Source organism: Enhydra lutris, unplaced genomic scaffold, assembly GCF_002288905.1.
Source record: "Enhydra lutris kenyoni isolate GAN:26980312 unplaced genomic scaffold, ASM228890v2 scaffoldscaffold2, whole genome shotgun sequence".
Classification (NCBI taxonomy): domain Eukaryota; kingdom Metazoa; phylum Chordata; class Mammalia; order Carnivora; family Mustelidae; genus Enhydra; species Enhydra lutris.
Window position 1 is genome coordinate 21350295 of NW_019154086.1, and position 19401 is coordinate 21369695.

The 19401-nt window shown below is 37.3% G+C and overlaps 1 protein-coding gene across 3 annotated transcripts in view; it reads left to right on the forward strand.

The window, feature by feature from the left end:
* Positions 1-19140, forward strand: part of LOC111148284 (MDS1 and EVI1 complex locus) — a 283164-nt gene extending 264024 nt beyond the window's left edge. For all 3 annotated transcript variants that reach the window (XM_022504768.1, XM_022504785.1, XM_022504776.1), the window contains 7 exons: positions 1419-1585; positions 2645-2722; positions 6681-6850; positions 9058-9202; positions 12650-12886; positions 13717-13900; positions 17548-19140. In XM_022504768.1, the coding sequence (XP_022360476.1) occupies positions 1419-1585; positions 2645-2722; positions 6681-6850; positions 9058-9202; positions 12650-12886; positions 13717-13900; positions 17548-17682 (1116 nt within the window). In that variant the 3' untranslated portion in view covers positions 17683-19140. The remainder of the gene's footprint in view (positions 1-1418; positions 1586-2644; positions 2723-6680; positions 6851-9057; positions 9203-12649; positions 12887-13716; positions 13901-17547) is intronic.
* The last annotated feature ends 261 nt before the right edge of the window (positions 19141-19401 follow it).

The following is a 19401-nucleotide window of genomic DNA, read 5'->3' on the forward strand; positions in this document are numbered from 1 at the left end:
TGGTATTCTGTCCAGCTGCACGGCCACGGAATAGAGATTTTTGTTAATTTTCATTTTGAGTGCTAAGTGTTGCGTTTTCTTTCTATCCTGAGCTCATAAATTAGGCCTTCAGTTCGGTCCTGCCATCCCATCAGTGAAAGAATCCTCCCCTTGGGTTAAGCAGTTGTTTGAATGTGCAGTTGTTACTGTTCTTGTCCTTGTGTGGAGTCTCCTGGTCTAACACCCCAGCTCTTTGAGAAACTCAGAGTGCATCTAGAGTGCAAACACCTTTTTAACAGCTTTCTGAGTTCTCCAGTGGCATAGTGCCCGAGAACCAAATAAATAATGGGTGAGTTGATTTAACAGGATGGCCTGAGAGTTTGCTTTTCTACTTAAAAATTCAGTAGTAAGCAGCTTCCAAATAAAATATGAGCACTAAGGAAACCTAACATTTTGGGAGGGTTGAAGGAAAGGGGAGAGCCCTTCTAACTGAGGATGGTAAGGAACAAGCTGGCTTTCAAAGGAAATGCCACCCTCCAATTGCGACTGTCAGATGTATGTGCAGGTGGACAGAAACGTGAAGATTATAAGCAAAATAAATTAGGTTGTTTGAGGGGAAGAATTAGGCAGGATAGTGTTTTAAGATTATTTCTCTAAGAGTGTGGTTAGGCTAACTACTCCCCGTATAACGTCCATGCCAAGTTCTATTACATGAAGTCATGATGATGTATCATGAACTGTCATTTCAACTCAGTCTTTGCTCAGAACAAATTAATATTTCTTCAAAATTCCCTGTATATGATCCCACTTAAAATTGTAGTATATCCAGATATTAAGTTAACCTAGTCTTGGGCGAAACACCTCTTCCGCCTTAATTTTTTCCTTTCTACACTACACACATTTGGCTTAAGCTGTAACTTTGGAACACTTGATGTGTTTGGTGCTATGAATTCTTTATGTGCAATGCCATGCTTCCTATGGTTTTTATTACCAAGGCAAGGCATGCAGGCCCTCTCCATGAATGTGCAGTTCACTAATGTATAGTATATAGTATATATACTATATGTATAGTATATAGTATATAATGTATAATGTAATAGTAATGTTGTCTCTTAATTTAATAAAAAGCTTTATTATCGCTCATGTATTTCATTGCTCAGGTCTATATCAAATTATGACAAAATGGCCTAACCAAGGTCTTTTGAAGAAGTTCAGCCAGCATTCTATGAGCATGGTTCTCTACCTTTGTTATTTCCTAAGTCAGCAAGTCCTCTCATTGTCTGTCTATTTTTGGGACACTGCAGCCTTTTTCTCCAGTCCACCGTGGTCAGCAGATGTGATGCTTCCCCTTTCTTAACGATTTCTTGGTTTGCTAGAGATGATTATGGAAGAACAGACATCAGACTGGTCCTTCATGGTCTTGTGCTCTTGCCTTTCAGATGTCAGCTATTGAAAACATGGCGGAGAAGCTGGAGAGCTTCAGTGCCCTGAAACCAGAGGCCAGTGAACTTCTGCAGTCAGTTCCCTCCATGTTCAACTTCAGAGCTCCTCCCAATGCCCTGCCGGAGAACCTGCTTCGGAAAGGGAAAGAACGCTACACCTGCAGGTGACCGCAGGGCCCGTGATGGCCCGCTTTCCCCAGGTCTCCCCTCTGATTGCAAAAGGCCCTGCTGTTTGTTTTGGAAATTATTCTTGATTGGATGATTAATCGTGACCATGATAGATCTCCAGGACTTCAAAGTACTCTTTATTTAGGGAGATATAAAAATAGTGGTTTTAAAGAATTATTATTAAATGAGAATTTTAACACAGGCCATTTGGTTGTGATAAATGAGGTTGGAAAGAGTCCAAATACTTGTTTCACTTTGATATTTATGAATTTTCTTTCACAGTTAATTATTTTCATCCGAAGGTATAATACTACTGTCTTCGAGCATACATTTATTAATTGTCATGGCATTGAAGAATAAGGCCATTAACAAAGGACGAATAGGGTCGATAAGTGAAGAAAGCTAGTTAATAAGTTTCTTGTTACCCATCAGTAATACAGTAAAGCTTGTTTTTTTTCTTTTCAATAAATTGTGCTTATAATTTCTGAATTGTCTTCGGAAATTTGTGGCATCTGACTCAGGCATATCAATTTATCTGCTCTTTGGAAAATGTGTCACTTTCTTTCCAGAAAAGCTTTTATAGGCACATACCTTGATGGATGGGGTCTTTGAATCTTGTCTGATCTGATACCACTCAATGTACCGAATTGTCACTGCGGCTAACATGTAAAATGAGTTGAAACATTTGAAATCTGTTTACATCAGCCCAGAATCACAGACTCTTGTCATTTTTTTATCCCCTTGTCGGTTCAGTTTTGTGACTATAAAGATACAGAGTTAATAAAAGAGGCGTATGGGGGTCATCAAAACTAAAGTCTATTTTCATAAAGTGCTTGCTTATGCATGAGCAAATTCAACCAGATCTCATAATGCAACTTTTATTCGTAGAGTTATTTATATCTGTAGAATGGCTTTGTTGCAAATTTTAAATACCAAAGACATGTGAGTTCCATGCAAGATTAATTAAATCAGGAATCAGCATCTGGCTTCTACGCGGCTTGAGTGAAATAAAGTCGATTGTGCTGACTTTCTCTTATAAACATCTTTCATAACAGATACTGTGGCAAGATTTTTCCAAGGTCTGCGAACTTAACACGGCACTTGAGAACCCACACAGGAGAGCAGCCTTACAGGTTTGACAATGATTTTTACTAAATACCTTGGTAAATGTTACAGTAATTAGAGTGGGTGTATTTGCCATAATTTTAAAGGAGGCTGTTTAGCGCATGTCTGTGTGTCCTCACGATTTTGAGTCAAAGAAGAACAGACTAGTAGCTAGGATAAAAGGTAGAAGAGTTCTAATTTTTTAAATCAAGGCTTTGGACATCTCAGTTTAAAAGGTCTAGCAGGATCTAGACCTAGGATCTAGATCTAGATCTAGGATAGAATAAACATTTAAGAAATGTTAGCTTTTTAAAGACCATTATTATTGTTTTAGTGAGAGAGAGTATGGGGTGGGGAGAGGCAGAGAGGGAGAGAGAAAGAAAATCTAATTAAGCAGGTTCCATGCCTAGCACAGAACCTGACACGGGGCTTGTTCTCACCACCCGGAGATCATGACCTGAGCTAAAATCAAGAGTCAGACGCTTAACTGTCTGAGCCACCAGGTACCCCCATTTAAAAAACTATTTAATGCTCTCTCTCCTCAATAATTGGTGCAGTATTAATTGACAGTAATCAGAACATTGCAGCCTCTCTTTCTCAAGTCTTAAATCTCTGTGAGAAGTTGACAAGTGGTGTGTAACTTTATTTCCCTGGTGTAGCTCCATATGTGTCCACAGGTCCCATTAGATGGTTTAAGGAATAGACCTTAAACCTGGAGAAGTGGGAGACAGTAAGGAAGTAGGGGCAGAAAAGATGAAATAGACTATATTATAGGAAGAGGGGAAATTCTACCAACAATTTTTAAACTATCTCTTGGCTTATTCTGTTAAATGTCAAAATCAGCCACGTGACACATGGGACATGTGTCTAACTTTAATATTATTGTTTACTAAAGAATGAAAATTATCAAGATCCTCTTCAGTTTTAAAATACAATCTACATTGGGGCGCCTGGGTGGCTCAGTGGCTTAAAATACAATCTACATAGTTTTATGTGCAATGCTTTGCATATAGTGCTAGGTGGTCGTAAATAATTTTTAAAGACTAAATGTGATTTACCTTAAGTCACATCGTGATTTCATTCTGCTTTGAAATTCTTATGCAGTGCATATGCTTAAGATTATTTTTGTCTGCATGTTCTCTCTTTCCATTAAAATCAATTATTTTTCAGGTTTCAAAGACTTTCTTACACATAAGAAAAAAGAAAGTGGGCAGATCAATGAATGCTCATTTGAAAAGAATTGATATTTTAAGAGAGAACTGGAGGGACTTAAGCTCAGCAAATAATAAAGTGTTTTCTTAAATTCTTTCTTTCCTACATGTTTTATAAATTACTAGTCAGAAATGATACTTCTACTTTAATAGAATGGACTTTATAGAATAAGTCTCAGAGAGATATAAAAATGGAAGTTGTTAGGTGATTTCCCTTTTTGAGAAAAATTTCAGATCCCAGGAATTCTGCTTCAGTGAAGGAAAGATTTCAGCACTTACATTTTATTATGACCAAGGATCTGGTCTCGACTACATCGTGCTCATTTTGCTCTGTACTTGAATTCAGTGGTTTTAGTCTACTCCATAAATGGTATGTTTATTTTTAAAAACACAGGCCAGAATTTTGGCATAGCTAGAGATCTTAAACAATTATTTGTCTAGCTCCTCTGTTTTACAAGTGAAGAAATTCAGATGCACAGATGTTAATTGCCTTCCGTAAAGCCTGGTATTAAAAGATCCAGAATTAAAACCCAGACTTGGAGCTCCCATGTCAGAGTTTTTATCTCACACCATGATCTCAAAGGCTCCCATGACCCCTGTGTTTACATCCAAATTCTTAATGAGTGTATTGGTCATGATATATGTATTCATTTTAAGAATTTTTAGAAACTTAGACTCCTAATTACCCTAACTAATTTATTGGAGCAGAAAGCAATGATTTTTTTTTTTTAATTCAGTAGCACTCAAAACTTTTGGCCAAGACATTAGCAGAGGAAAGATACAAAAATAACAGATGATTATTGTGTAGAATGCTCTTATTGGCTGATTTTATCTATATTAGTGTAGATGATGTCTATTAGATTTGGAAAAGCCCCTTTGCATACGAGCAGAAAGCTGGAAGTGTGTCAAAGGCAAAATCCCTCTAATTCATGATGTTCATAGAAAATGTTTTGAGTGAAAAATGTTTGATGGGAGTGTAAGTTTTCTCTAGTAGCATTTTTGAGGTTGTTCTGGTCAGTACAGCACAATTGTGCTAATTGTATCATTATTCTCATTGTAGTGGGCCTTGGGAGTCAACAGAGTTATTGCAGAGGAGGCCATGACTCATATATATATATTTTTCAAAAGCAGAGGCTAAAATAACACAACTACTATGAATGTGGGGTCTCACACATTTTTAAATTAATACTGTAAGTGAGGAAAGTTGAGGAGCCTCATCATGCCAGGACAGTTTTTTAAAGGGGAAAAATGAAATCAGTCCTTGAGTTGGTTTATTGATACTATGCCAAAGTAACTAGTTTAACAGATTTATTTTCCCCACTGAACTAACTAGACTTCTGGCATCACGTAGAGACAGCCATAGAAACCCAAACACTTTGAGTGGAATGGGGTGATTTCTGATGTAGAGCACTCGAACCACTGAGTCTATGTTCAGAAGCAGGAGAAGGGCCCTTCACATGTGGAAGAATAAGTTCAAGATTGGCTGCTAGGTTAAAAATTTTCACTTAAAAGTCATCTAGAGAAAGCTCTTTTTTCTTCTTCTTCTTCTTTTTTTCTTCTTAAGCAACACACATACAAAAAAGTCACACAAACAATGCAATCTTTACTTTAAAATGCCAAAGGAGACTACCCCATAAATTGTCACTTTTCTTCTTGATCCGTAAGAACTGGGGGGTGTATGGGGTGAGGAGGATACATTTTTATTTATGTTTAAAGGAGAACTTCAAAATAACTTACGAATTTTTTTAATCACATGGAAGGCAGAAACAATTAGCCATCCAATAATAAGTGTTATCCTGGAAAACCAACCTGGTTCAGAAATGCCACAAACTCTGTAAGAACAGAAATGGAAAGTTGGGGGGAATAAGAAGAGCAGAGATAATGAAGTATTTTATTCCAAAAGTAGAATTTAGTTCCACTTTTACTTTCTTTTTTAACAGTTCAAAGGTGGGGGTGCCTGGGTGGCTCAGTGGGTTAAGTGTCTGATCCTTGGTTTCCATTCAGGTCATGATCCCAATGTCCTGGGATTGAGCCTTGCAGCCCACTCCGTGATCAGTGGGGAGTCTGCTTCTCTCCTTCTTTCTCTGCCCCTCCCCATTCACACACACTCTCTCTCTCAAATAAATAAATAAGTCCTTTAAAAGATATAGTTTAAAGTTTATTAGAGTAAGGGCTCTGGGGGCTTGTAATCACTACAGATTATGAAAAATGTATTGTCTGGTGTCAAGATAAACTATTCACGTTGCCTCAGTTTTTAAAGGTTTGGATTCTTTACTGCTATTTTTGAGAAGATAATGGAAGTTCCTTTAGGTTTATCAATTGAGAAAGTGAATCTACCAAGAAACTGTTTAATCTGACTTTGCAATTTTGAATTTAAGAGTGATCTTTTACTTAATTTGAAGAATACGTGAATTTGTTTCATGTTTGTTTACAAATGATTTATTGGTATTGTCCTAAGTCGAAGGTAAAACCACACTACTATTTCTTAATGTCCTTAATTCTGTGAGGTTTATTGAAAACATGAAAACTGATGACCCTAATAAATTTGGAACCAATCAAATTGTCGATATTTTATTATGGTTTTTCGTAAAGTCATGAAAATCTTTAATGGAATCAAAGTCTATTGAAATTGAAATCTTGGCTGTGGAAATAGTGTTCTTCTTTTTCATTTTCTCTAAAATGTTTTATAGGTGATAATTTTGGATATCTGGCTTATGAGTCTTGAGAAATATCTTTGGATTTGCTTGCAAATATTTTCTTTGTGCTTATTTTTCAGATGCAAATACTGTGACAGATCCTTTAGCATCTCTTCCAACTTGCAGAGACACGTTCGTAACATCCACAATAAGGAGAAGCCCTTCAAGTGTCACTTATGTGATAGGTGTTTCGGTCAACAAACCAACTTAGACAGACACCTAAAGAAACATGAGAATGGGAACATGTCTGGTAGGTAATCCGTTGTGTTAGGAGGAGAAGACGGCTCAATTTTCTTATTTTAAAAGATAATCATGAATAATATTGTATGGCAACTATACTTTTTAAAAAAGAGATAATTATGACCTTTCTTCTCTCCTTTCGCTTTGACACCAGAAACAGATCCTAAAATTTGCAGCGTGTTTCCCTTTAGATTATAGAGTGCCGTGATTGGTGAATAATATACAACTCAGGACCTTATTTGGATTATTTTCTTATTCTCCTGGATTCATCTCAATTATGGGTAATCTCAAACAAAGAGAACCATGACCCAATCTCATAGGAGAGTTATGAATCAGGATTTCCTAAATTGCAGGGAGCAATCTTTCCGCATATTGGTGCAAAATGGGGACTCCGGGCATGGCAATGTTTCCACAGTGGCAGCCCCAGAATATTGTGCTCTGAATATTAACTTAGAAACCATAACTGTGTTTGCAGAGGTCCTACAGTTCAGAGAATATCCCCAGGGTAACTTTTCAGAGATTAGTGATCGAAGATTGTTGACATGATCAGAGCAACCCATAGCAAATGACAGTGGCGTGTGGTTTGGGTCATAAATTCTGATATAGAATTGAGTTAAAAGTGGCCAAAAAGCCCTAGCTTTCCCTTAAGTCAGACTTGCCAGCACATAGTTAGCAGAAGAGATGGTTTTTCTTGCCTTTGGCTTCTAAGAGTTAGATAATGAATCATTAATTAGTATTTGCCAACTGGTATATGTGTTTGGAGCCACACCGTGTGGCTGTAATTTGTTTCAAGAGAATCAAGAAAATGCCTTGGGGGCAAGGGAAGGAGCAAGCAATGGGCTCAGGAAAAGAGATTTTAAAAACAGGAAAATGTTGAAGTTGTACAAAATAGCTATTTTTACTTAAGGAAATTATTTTATTATTAATCCTTCTCCCCTTGTACACAGGCACATTGGTTACGATCTTGAAGGGCTACTACATAGAACTGTATTACTGTTTATTTCCCTCTAGGCCAAAAGTCAAATGACTGTGGTCTCAAGATACCAGATTTTAGAGATGGAAGTATAAAGCAGTCAAAGTCTAAACTGGCCACACATTCCAACCACGTGCACCCTTATGGCATTTTCCCATAATTTTTCTAATCAAAAGTATACTGTTTTTGTTTTGTTCTTTTAAAGATTTATTTATTCCAGAGAGGCAGAGGGAGGGGCAGAGGGAGAGAGAGAAGTTCAAGCAGACTCCCCACTGAGAAAAGAGCCCGATGTGGGGCTCGATCCCAGGACCCCAAGATCATGACTTGAGCTGAAGTTGAGAACTGGCTCCTTAACCAACTGAGCCACTCAGGTGCCCCTAATCAAAAGCATTTTGGAAAATAATTAAATGAGTTAAAAATGTAACATGTCTAAGTTTAATACTTGTTACCCGAGATTATAACTTTATTCAGCTGAGAGATGTTCTCCCCTCTTATCTTGGTCATCTGGACTATTAGGATGAACTGTTAGATTGTAGATATCTTGTGGGAAAGGTAAGCAGCATGAAGTAAGTGTTGGTGTAAATTTGACCACATATAAGGTGTTTATAGTTGTGTAAATTTATAAAAACCTCACAAACATCCTGTGAGAAGGTATTCTGATTCTAGTTTTATAGTTAATGAAGCTGAAAATCACCTTAGAATCAGCAGATCCCATATTGTCCTTTTAATGCTGTCCCACCTCAGTTTCTGGGCTGGTGTGCTAAGTCTACTCACTGCCTCACCCACCAAATCAGAATACAGAATTTTTGGCATGTTTTCAGTCTCTATTTGGTAATGTGCTTTAGCACAGGAGCAATAAATACATATTGACTGCAACCAGAACTGAGTATATAGTTTCTTCTGGAGGAATCTATTTGGGGCTTCTTTATAATTTGCTTCACCCCATTTCCTCATTTTATGAGTGAAAATCTCCTCTTGTCACAGTGGGAATGGAAGGAAGCTGTGGGAGAAACATCTTTGGGAGACTGTACCACATGACTTCAGTGGTTCAGAATATTCCCCAAGGTACTTTCATCAGCAAGCGTGTGGTAATTTGGGAAGACGTTGGCCTCCTGAAATTACCATTATTAATATTCCAAAGAGCCTGTTTTAGGAAACACTGATCAAATGAAGAAGGAATGAGGTTCAAAATAAGTTGTTCATATCAATAGTAGTCTTTTCCTCAAAAGACTCTCTCCCCCCAGGTACGGCAACATCGTCGCCTCATTCTGAGCTGGAAAGTACAGGTGCCATTCTCGATGACAAAGAAGATGCTTACTTCACAGAAATCCGCAATTTCATTGGGAATAGCAACCACAGCGGCCAGTCTCCCAGGAACACAGAGGAGAGGTAAAGCTGAGTTTTTCCTTTTTAAACGCTCTGATTTCTGAAATAAGTATGTTCCAAATAGATTTGCTGTGCTCACTTTTGTGACACACTGTAACTTCTACCAGCGGTGGCTGGCATTTCTTTAGTACAGATTAAATACTAAATGCTCTTCTAAGTGCTTTCTGTGTATGAATTAATTTAATTATCATAATAGCCCTATGAGGCAGCTACTATTACTATGTAATTTTATTAGTGAAGGAATGGAGACAACACAGGTTAAATAACTTGCCAGAGGCCACATAAGTAATTAATAAATGGGATTCAACCTGGGCCATCTGGTTTCAGAGCCCATGCTTTTACCACCATTCTGTTCTGCTGTTCTTGATAACTAATTAGACTATTTTATCAAAACTTACCAAGCAAAAAGGAAAGCCACCACAGGGATTCAGTTGATTCAACTGTGGCTGCTATTATATATCATGTGTATATTACAGATAATGTAACTAGATGGACGTGTGTGTGTATGTGTGTATATATGTATATACATATATATATATATATATATATATAATTTGTGTGTATATATATACATATCTGTATATAACATACCTATTGAATATCATTTAAATATCTTTTACCTAAAAGGCAGTTGAGACTTCTTGGTATGATTGTGTCACTACCTATGGGCTCTCAGGTGGATATGCATTTAATTCTGGCATGTTTCAGTGGGTGTGATCATCTCTGTTTTTAGTGACCTGGTGCCTTGCTTACCTCTTGTCATTATCAACCTCAAGCATATATGGCTTAATTCCTAAAGAAAAACTTTTAATGCTGCTGATAATAATACTTACCTAGTATTTACATTTTATATGATGTTAATGGAACATTATTTTACCAAAACTACCAGATTTAATTCTTCTTATCTCTAAGTTATAATTAAATATCTGATATTGAGAACTAGAATTTTTTTTAACATAACTATCCAAGAGCCTGTTCAGTTAGGATGCTGCGTAGTCAATTTTAATGTCAAATGAAATAGTTCATGAAAGCTCCGTTACTTTTCATCACACAAGCATTATTGTTAGTGTCCTCTATTTTTTGATATTATTAAAAGTCAAATAATTGTTTAAGGTAGTTTTTACATTAAGCCAAACTTCACATAAACATTATTTCCCCAGATAAAATTATATATAAAATTCCCCAGATAAAATTATATAACAGAAGAACTTCTGTTCTTCAACTTATTTAGAGGAAAAAAGAGAGAAGATCTGCTTTTACATGACCCTTCCCAAATTCTAAGAAGTCTGATAAGAGCTATGACTTTGTGCAGTTGGACGTATCTTTTCCTCTGCTTGCCCGTGTGTGTGTGTGTGTGTGTGTGTGTGTAAGACAGGCAGAGGATGGAGGGAGTGAGATGAGCATATGTTCAGAAATACAAAGTAGTGCCTTACATTTTGATAACGACATTTACATGACACAAAAGAAATGTTGAACAAAAACCACCATTTGGGTTCTGAGATGCCGTTTCAGATCTTCTAGCCCTTTCTTGGAGATTTGTGAGCCCACATATAGCTGCGACATCTGGCTTCAACATGTCCAAACAGCACAGAAATAAGAAGATTGAGTCATTTAACTTCCCCCCTCAACTCCTATCGGGGCTACTTTTGATGAATAATTTATCCCCCATAAATTGCCACATTTGAAAGCATAATTAACAAATAGGTTTTCTTAATCACGTTGGCTTTGTTACTTTTGGTTTTCATCCATGCATTCTTTTGTTCTTTTACTTTTTCTTTCATTTTAAAAAAAATAACAGTTTCAATCCATTCAAGCTAGCAAGTTGGCAGTGTATCTGGAAACTAATAATTTATGTCTGTGCAAAACATGTTTTCATCATTCTTTGATAAAAGTGGTTAAGAGATTGGCTGTATAAAAACATTAATAATGATAATACGACTGTTCTTAAGATTTTTACTATGTGCATCTGTCACACCTAACGTTGTTTTGTTTTGTTTATTTATTTACCCCCAGAAAATCTAAGTATTTAATTATCTCTTTTTTTTTAACATGGGAAAGTGATGGATTACATTGCTGATACCTGATCTCCTATAATCTGAAAAATAGTTCTGTTAAATGCGACTAGCCCACATTTCTGTAGCAATAACTTAAATTTCAACAAGCTTTCTGAACTTGGGGGAAGTGCCTTAATTTCTCTGGTCACATATATTTAAAAAGAGGAGATTAGGAGGACATACTCTGTAGTTCAAAGCATTTGTAATTAATCTGGAACTTAGTTAATTTTGACTTTTAAATATTACAATGAAACTTAAATTCAGTTATACATCTTTTTATTTTTTAAGATTTTATTTATTTATTTTAGATAGAGAGAGCACAAGCGGGGAGAAGGAGAGGGACAAGCAGACTCTGAGCTGAGTGTGGAGCCTGACATGGAGCTTGATCTGACAACTCTGAGATCATGTCCTGAGCTGAAACCAAGAGCCAGGCGTGCTAAACTGACTGAGCCACCCAGGCGCCCTCCAATTTATATGTTCTTTCTGTTTATTTTAAAGCTTGAGAGATTTGTCCTGCTTTTATAGATGCTCTCAAATGTATCAAATTGGGACTTCTTTGTAATTAAACCCTTTTTTGTAATTACACATTTGAATCACATACTATAATCCTTGCAACCACAAATCAAAGAATTGCAAAGGACTTTTAGAATAAAATATTCTTCTTTTGTATCACATTAAACATGCATGCTAAGTAAGATTCAAAAGATATTCGCACAATTGCATTTTTAGATAATTGCCCACCCTGATGTTCTTCTGAGAAACAGGGAACTTTGTTACATTCAGACCATTGAGGATAGTTTGAAAACAGTAAAAATAAGTGAGCTCTCCATCATTTCCAAGCTTGAGCAGGATGTCTAAGTGGCATACACCACAAATGTCACCAGAAATATCAAATACCGCGTGGTCCCTGACAGCTCTCTTAACATTTTCTTTGAACTCCTAGATTCACTCTAGGCGTGTGTGTTGAAGTTTTTGTCAGTGTTGTTCAGGGATATGAATTTTCCAGAAAACTATTATTTTAAATGGCGGGCACTTATATGGTAATTAGGTAACATTATGTAGAGAAGACATATGTAGGCTTTTTATATCATATATAACAGTATCATTTATCAGGCAAAGGTCGGATAAGGAATAGGAGCCTGAGACTATTTTTCTAGCTCTGCCAGAAGCCCCATTTATCCTCTGAATAATCACCCAATTATTGTTTTCTTCATTCTCTCATTTGTGAAGTAACATTACTTTCCCATGGTTGCCATATAGCATAAACAATAAAAATTTCCTGTAGAAGTGCTGAAAATCCTGAACTATTTTTGGGAAGACATGAGAAGATAGCCAGCTGCACGTTTACAAATGAAACCAATAATGGGACCTGTTTCTTTTTTTATGCTTTTGGAAGAATGAATGGCAGTCATTTTAAGGATGAGAAAGCTTTGGTGACCAGCCAAAATTCAGATTTACTGGATGATGAAGAAGTAGAAGATGAGGTGTTGTTAGATGAGGAGGATGATGACAACGATATTACTGGAAAAACGGGGAAAGAACCAGGGACAAGCAATTTACATGAAGGAAACCCTGAGGATGACTATGAAGACGCCAGCACCCTGGAGATGAGTTGCAAAACGTCCCCAGTGAGGTGAGCACCTGGGGTGACATTAGTAAATAAGTAGGCGTAGATACATATATACTTGTAAGTCTGTCTGCTCTGTTTTTCCATTAGGGCAATATTTCAGGCCATGGCAGTGAATCATAAAAAATACATTTGAATTAGAAAACTGTATTTGGTGGATTCATTTTGAATGGGTGAAAACAAGGTAGCCGTCGTAATCCACAAGAATAGAAATGCATTGGTGTCTGTGGAACCCTAATTAACCTGAGATGAGAAGAATAAATGAAAATTAGATGAGTACCCAATCATTTACGTAGACTATACTGTAAAACTCAAAGAAAAATAGAGATGGCAATATTATCTAATTCATTCAAAAATCTTGTATGTTATTAATCCAATATTAGTGAGATCAGTATCACTTAATTTGATATGTATGTAAACTGTACAGGTAGGTTTTTAAATGGGGAAAAAATGAACCAAGTAGTTAAGTTTATAAGAATATTCTATTCTCATATGGAGAGTGGGTGCTCACTAAGTCTTATCATGACTGGCTTTATTTTAAATGGACATTATAAACTATAAATTGTGTCTCCACTGCATTGCTGATTCCACACCATTGACTTTACCTCTTATCTACACTTGCTTTGGTTATGAAGAATCTTAAAACAAACATGTTTTTAAGATACAGTATGTGTAGACACTTTAAAGAACCCAGTAATGGATGCATGCTTCTTGATACTGCAAATATAATACAAAGTTTGACAGCTGTATGGATTCAGATGAAAAGTGATTTGGTTGGATAACAAACTGAGAAAGAAAGAAAAAACCCTCTGTGCTTTCCCATTGGTTCATTTTAGGTATAAAGAGGAAGAATATAAAACTGGACTTTCTGCTCTAGATCATATAAGGCACTTCACAGATAGCCTCAAAATGAGGAAACTGGAAGATAATCAATATACTGAAGCTGAGCTGTCTTCTTTTAGTGCTTCCCATGTGCCGGAGGAACTTAAACAGCCGTTACACAGAAAGTCCAAATCACAGGTACATGTTCTCCTGCAGCACAGCGTCATGGCGACATGGTGCCTTGGGCACCAAAAGGCAGATAGTCTCTCTGGGCAATGCTCTAGAGTCTGAACAGGTTCAGTTGCTTGACTCAAAACTTTCCTACCTTGACCCTATGACCGAATCCAAGATGGTTCACCAGCATAGCCATGAACATGGCTGCCCCCGCACAGATGCTTCCATGACAAACCTTGTCCTCCAGTAGGTTTTCCCTGACTTTGCAATTCTCTCACTTCTGTAGAGGTAGTCCATAATGTTTGCACCTATTTCTGTATGACTTCGGAGGGATTTTTTAATTAGTTTGCATCTGTAGTTCTTGTCAACCTAAGTGTATTTCCAGACTTTGGTCCCTTATTATATGTAGTTAATTAACAAGTCATCTAATTTATAGCATTTGGGATATAAAACTATTAAACTGAGGATCAGAGATGAAATGAGTTGCCCGAAGTCTGTAGCATCTTACTGGCAGAGCTGGAAAGAAAGCCAATTTATTTTTAATTGAATGATTGAATGAATAGTACATTTATTGGGCTCTACGGCATTCTATCAGCACTGTGGAAACAAAAATAAATCCATTTAAGGATCCACAAATAACAATTAAAAGAGCCTCAGTTCTTTATCACAAAATAAAGGAAGTCAGTACTTTCTGCTGACATCCCTACTCAACCACATTGTTCAATTCATTTGGGTTAATCACAAAGAAGAAGAAGAAGAAAAGAAGCTTCCTGTTATTACCATATTTGTTGGTCACTTTGGTCTAATTGAAGATGAGCCCACTTTGGAGGCCTGACATATCAAACCATGTGACTGCATTGGCTCGGACATTTAGAAATGCTTTCCGATTTGGCTGAGATGTTTTGGCCTTAGCCATTTGCTCTTAGCAGCAAATGTGGTCGTATCTCAACTAACGTGGGAAAAACATCATGCTAGTGGGTTAATGTAAATTCTTAACTCTTGGTCAATTCAGTAAAAATTGAAGGTATCATGTAAGGTAATAATAGGCAAAAGGAATGTTCGTTTTGCATTGAAGTAGAGGCAGCTCATTACCCTCAGAGCTTCTAACTGCGTGAACTTAAGAACACATCAAGACTGTGGGTGCCACTTCTTCATTGTCAAGTGGGGTGACTGGAGGCCCTATCTAAGGTCTCTCCCTGGTGTATGATTCAATGGGGATAAATATTAATTTTTCAGCTCCTAACATTAACAATAAATTAGCCAGAGTAGACATCTCATTTTTACTTGGACATAACCATCAGAGGTAGTGAGTATTTTTTTAAATCCTTGGTATCCCATTCTTCCTTCCTAATTGATCGGAGACATATCAGGGGATGTAGGCTTTCTTTCCTTTCTTTTCCTTTCCTTTCTTTCCTTTCCTTTCCTTGCCTTACCTTACCTTGCCTTGCCTTTCTTTTCCTTTCCTTCTCATTTCATTTCTTTTAATTATTCCACCAAAATGCTTATAAGACACAGTACCTAAAAATTCCTGAAGCTGTCCAGAATGATTGAAAGCAGAAAGGTCAGGGAACCCAGAGATGATAGATATGATCTATTTCAGTATGAGCATTGTGACATAAAGTCCCTGCCTAGCTGGACTAACAATTACCATCACAAAAAATGCTAGTGTCTTTCTTGTATTTTTCATGTTACTTGATCACGCCGTATATATCAGTTTAAATATGGTCAGGCCTTTTTGCAAACTAACTTTATTTCATGAGACTTTTTATTCATTCATTCGTTATTCACTGTCCGTGATGTTCAAGGAGCAGATCTTTGTACATGAAAATGTGTATTTTATTTGATTACCAAAAGGCAAGTATTCTATATTTACCATTTTCTAGAATCTGAATAGAGATAGATGACTTACTCAAAACATTCATATATTTACTCTGATTTTTATAGTGATTGAATCCAAGATAGCTGAACAATACAACAGTGGCTGCATTTTGCATAGACACCTCTTTGAAAATTCCTATCCTAAAAATTAATTTCATGACAATAGGTAGTCTTTATATCCAGCACTCTATGTTAGTTAATGCTTATAATTCCTTCACAGCCCTTTGAGACAAGTTTTTGTTATTATGATCCCCATTTGGTAGGAGAAAAGTGACCTTGAAAGGTAAAGGAACTTTCCCAAGGTCACACAGCTAATTGAAGAGAGGTCAGTTAGAAGCCACGAACCCAAAGTTTTCTCTAAGTTTCCTTTCATTTTTCCAAATATTGGAATAAGCTTTGTTAAAGCCATTTCAGAATACTCTTTATCTTGATCTCTAAAAGCCGGTACTTAATAAAAAGTTCAATGAGTTCAGTGCTCACCTCGCTCATATTTTAAACTCTTCAAAGAACAGGGACTGTATATTACTTGTCATTGATTCCCTAGGACCTAGCACAGTGCCTGGTGTAGAGTAGATGCTTAAGACTTTTTTGTTATATGTCTGTTGAGATTTTGTAGAGGTCCAGAAGGCAAATTGCATACATAAAAGTCAAATGTATGCATTGAGAGCAATGACCCAGCAAATCAGAATCAGCCTACAAGGGCAGATTTTCTAACTGAATGCCATGATTACGGAAGAAACCACAGATTGGCCACATGTCTCGGCATGACTCTCAGAGATAAAATTCTGCTTAACAACAGAGGCATTTGGTCTTTGTTTACAGACAGTGGAATGTCTTTGGCAGGACTTTAATGATCCCACTGCAGCAGCATTTTTGACAGGCAAGTTTAGCAGTGGATGAGACCAACAATAGCAAATCAACAGTGAAAAGTTCACTCACAAGTCAAGACCAAACATTTCGTTTGACTATTTTACTTGGCAGCAAATGGGAGATTCTCTGGAACAGTGACTTAGAATTGACATGATAAGAGGGAAGAAAGAGCACTTCTTCACAGAGCACTGCCATGTACCTTCTGCTTGGCAGACACTGGTGTACAAGTTGGTCAGAACATTGTTGGGTCTTGTGTTGTATTTTATTTTTCGGTAAAGCTGACTTGATCTACCTGAGCTTGCAAGGTTTTGGGTAGTCAACTTTGAATATTTCAAACATGGAGGGAAACCAGAGAAAGGACACTGGATTAAAAGTTGGGCAGAAATCACTTGTGCTTCTGCCTCTCCACTGTCTATTTGAGTGACTCGGGGCAAGTTGTGTCACCTTCAGCGCTAACCCTCTCAGTTATAAAGTGCAGGAGTCGATGGGAAGGTGTCCTCTCTAGACCCCAGTGCCATCAAAGCAGGTCTATGTCCACTTCATAGTTGTAGTTTCGATCGTAAGCACACAATAATATTTTTGGTGGCTTGAACAGGTGCACAAACAGTGGCTGGATGACATATTTATGCTGGGTAGGGGGATGACTCGTGTTTCTCAGTGGAGACACTTGACATTTTCGGTTGGACAATTCTTTTTTTTTTTTTTTTTTTTTGGTCCTGTAGGACATGTACTTTTGTGGTCCCCAGGCACTGAAGACCAGCAGTAACACCACGTCATTACGATGACAAAAAGGGGCCCATGCTTTTCCAAACACATCCTTGAGGGATGTTCCTGACTCTGAGTCCCATTCCCCCAACAATATTCTTCGAATTAAAAGTGATGTTTTTCAGTGCCACTTACCGAGTCTCTCTTTTTTACCCCAGGCATATGCTATGATGTTGTCATTGTCCGACAAGGAGTCCCTCCATTCTGCATCCCACAGTTCTTCCAATGTGTGGCACAGTATGGCAAGGGCTGCAGCGGAATCCAGTGCCATCCAGTCCATAAGCCACGTATGACATTACCAAGGTCGACCAGAGTGGGACCAAGTCCAACAGTAGCATGGCTCTTTCATCTAGGACTATTTAAAAGACTGCTGAGCAGAATGCCTTAGAAACCTGAAGGGTCACTCATTTAAAGTCTGGTGACCTTAAACTGAATGCTTAAAAAAAAAAAAAAAAAAGAAAGAAAGAAAGAAAAAGAAAGGAAAAGAAAGAAAAAAGAAACTATTTATTCTCGATATTTTGTTTTGCACAGCAAAGGCAGCTGCTGACTTCTGGAAGGTCAATGCAACTTAACGTGATTCGGTGAGAATGAGCAACCTGTGGGCAGGAGGCGTCCTGGTCCACCCTGCCCTGGGCTGTGGGCGGGCGCAAGGGCTGTGGGGATGGCGGCATTGACACGAATGAACACTCCGTAGAAACTGAATTCTCTTTTGTACAAGATCACCTGCCACATGATTGGGAACAGTTGCTTTTAATTACAGATATGATTTTTTTTTCTTTGTTAAAGTTTTATGTAATTTAACCCTTTGAAGATGGAAGTAGTTGGTTGAAATGCACACTCGATTATTATAGAAACTGATAACAGGGAGTCCTCGTTCCCCCTTAACTTTTGCCTTCTTAAGTACATTGTGTAAAACTAGGGAAAAAGGGTATGTGTATATTGTAAACTATGGAAGTTCCAGCGCTCAAAGAGGTTAAGTCAGTGAAGTAACCTGTTCATCACCAGTCCCGCTGTACCACTACACTAATAAAATGTTTGCCAAATCCTTGTAATAACATCTTAATTTTAGACAATCATGTCACTGTTTTTTTAATGTTTAATTTTTGTTTGTGTTGTGTGTATCATGTATTTATTTGTTGGCAAACTATTTTTCGTTGATTACAATAGCACTGTTCCAGTCAGCCACTACTTTCTGACGTCCGAGGCACGCCCCTTTCTGAATTGCAAGGACCAAGGTGACTCGACCTGTGTATGGGAGTGCCAAATGGTGTTTGGCTTTTCTTAACATTCCTTTTTTGTTGTTGTTTTGTTTTCCTTCTTAATGAGCTAAATATGAATAGATGCAACTTAGTTTTTGTAATATTGAAATCGATTCAATTGTATAAACGATTATAATTTCTTTCATGAAAGCATGATTCTTCTGATTAAAAACTGTACCCCATATTTTATGCTGGTCGTCTGCAAGCTTGTGCGATGTTATGTTCATGTTAATCCTATTTGTAAAATGAAGTGTTCCAGACCTTATGTTAAAAGAGAGAAGTAAATAACAGACTGTATTCAGTTATTTTGCCCCTTATTGAAGAACTAGATTTGTTTTCCTTTACTTTTGTTTGTTTGTTTGTTTGTTTGTAATCTCATTTTGAAATAATCGGCAAGTTGAGGTACTTTCTTCAAATGCTTTGTACAATATAAACTGTTATGCCTTTCAGTGCATTACTATGGGAGGAGCAACTAAAAAATAAAGACTTACAAAACTGGTTATTTTTTCCACTGTGTGATATTTTTCCTTCTTGTGCAATTTTAGGGATCCAGTGATTTAAAGATATGATGTCTGGGAACTTGATGCCCTGATAGATACATGGAATGTCAAACATGTGTGTATTGTTTTGAGATGACATAGGGATAGACCTTGACCCACAGGAAATTGGGACTCTGACCCGTTCTTCTGAACTTTCTCTGTGTGGCACAAAGTCAGGGCTCATATGCGATGCCACAGGGTCCTGGGTCTTACA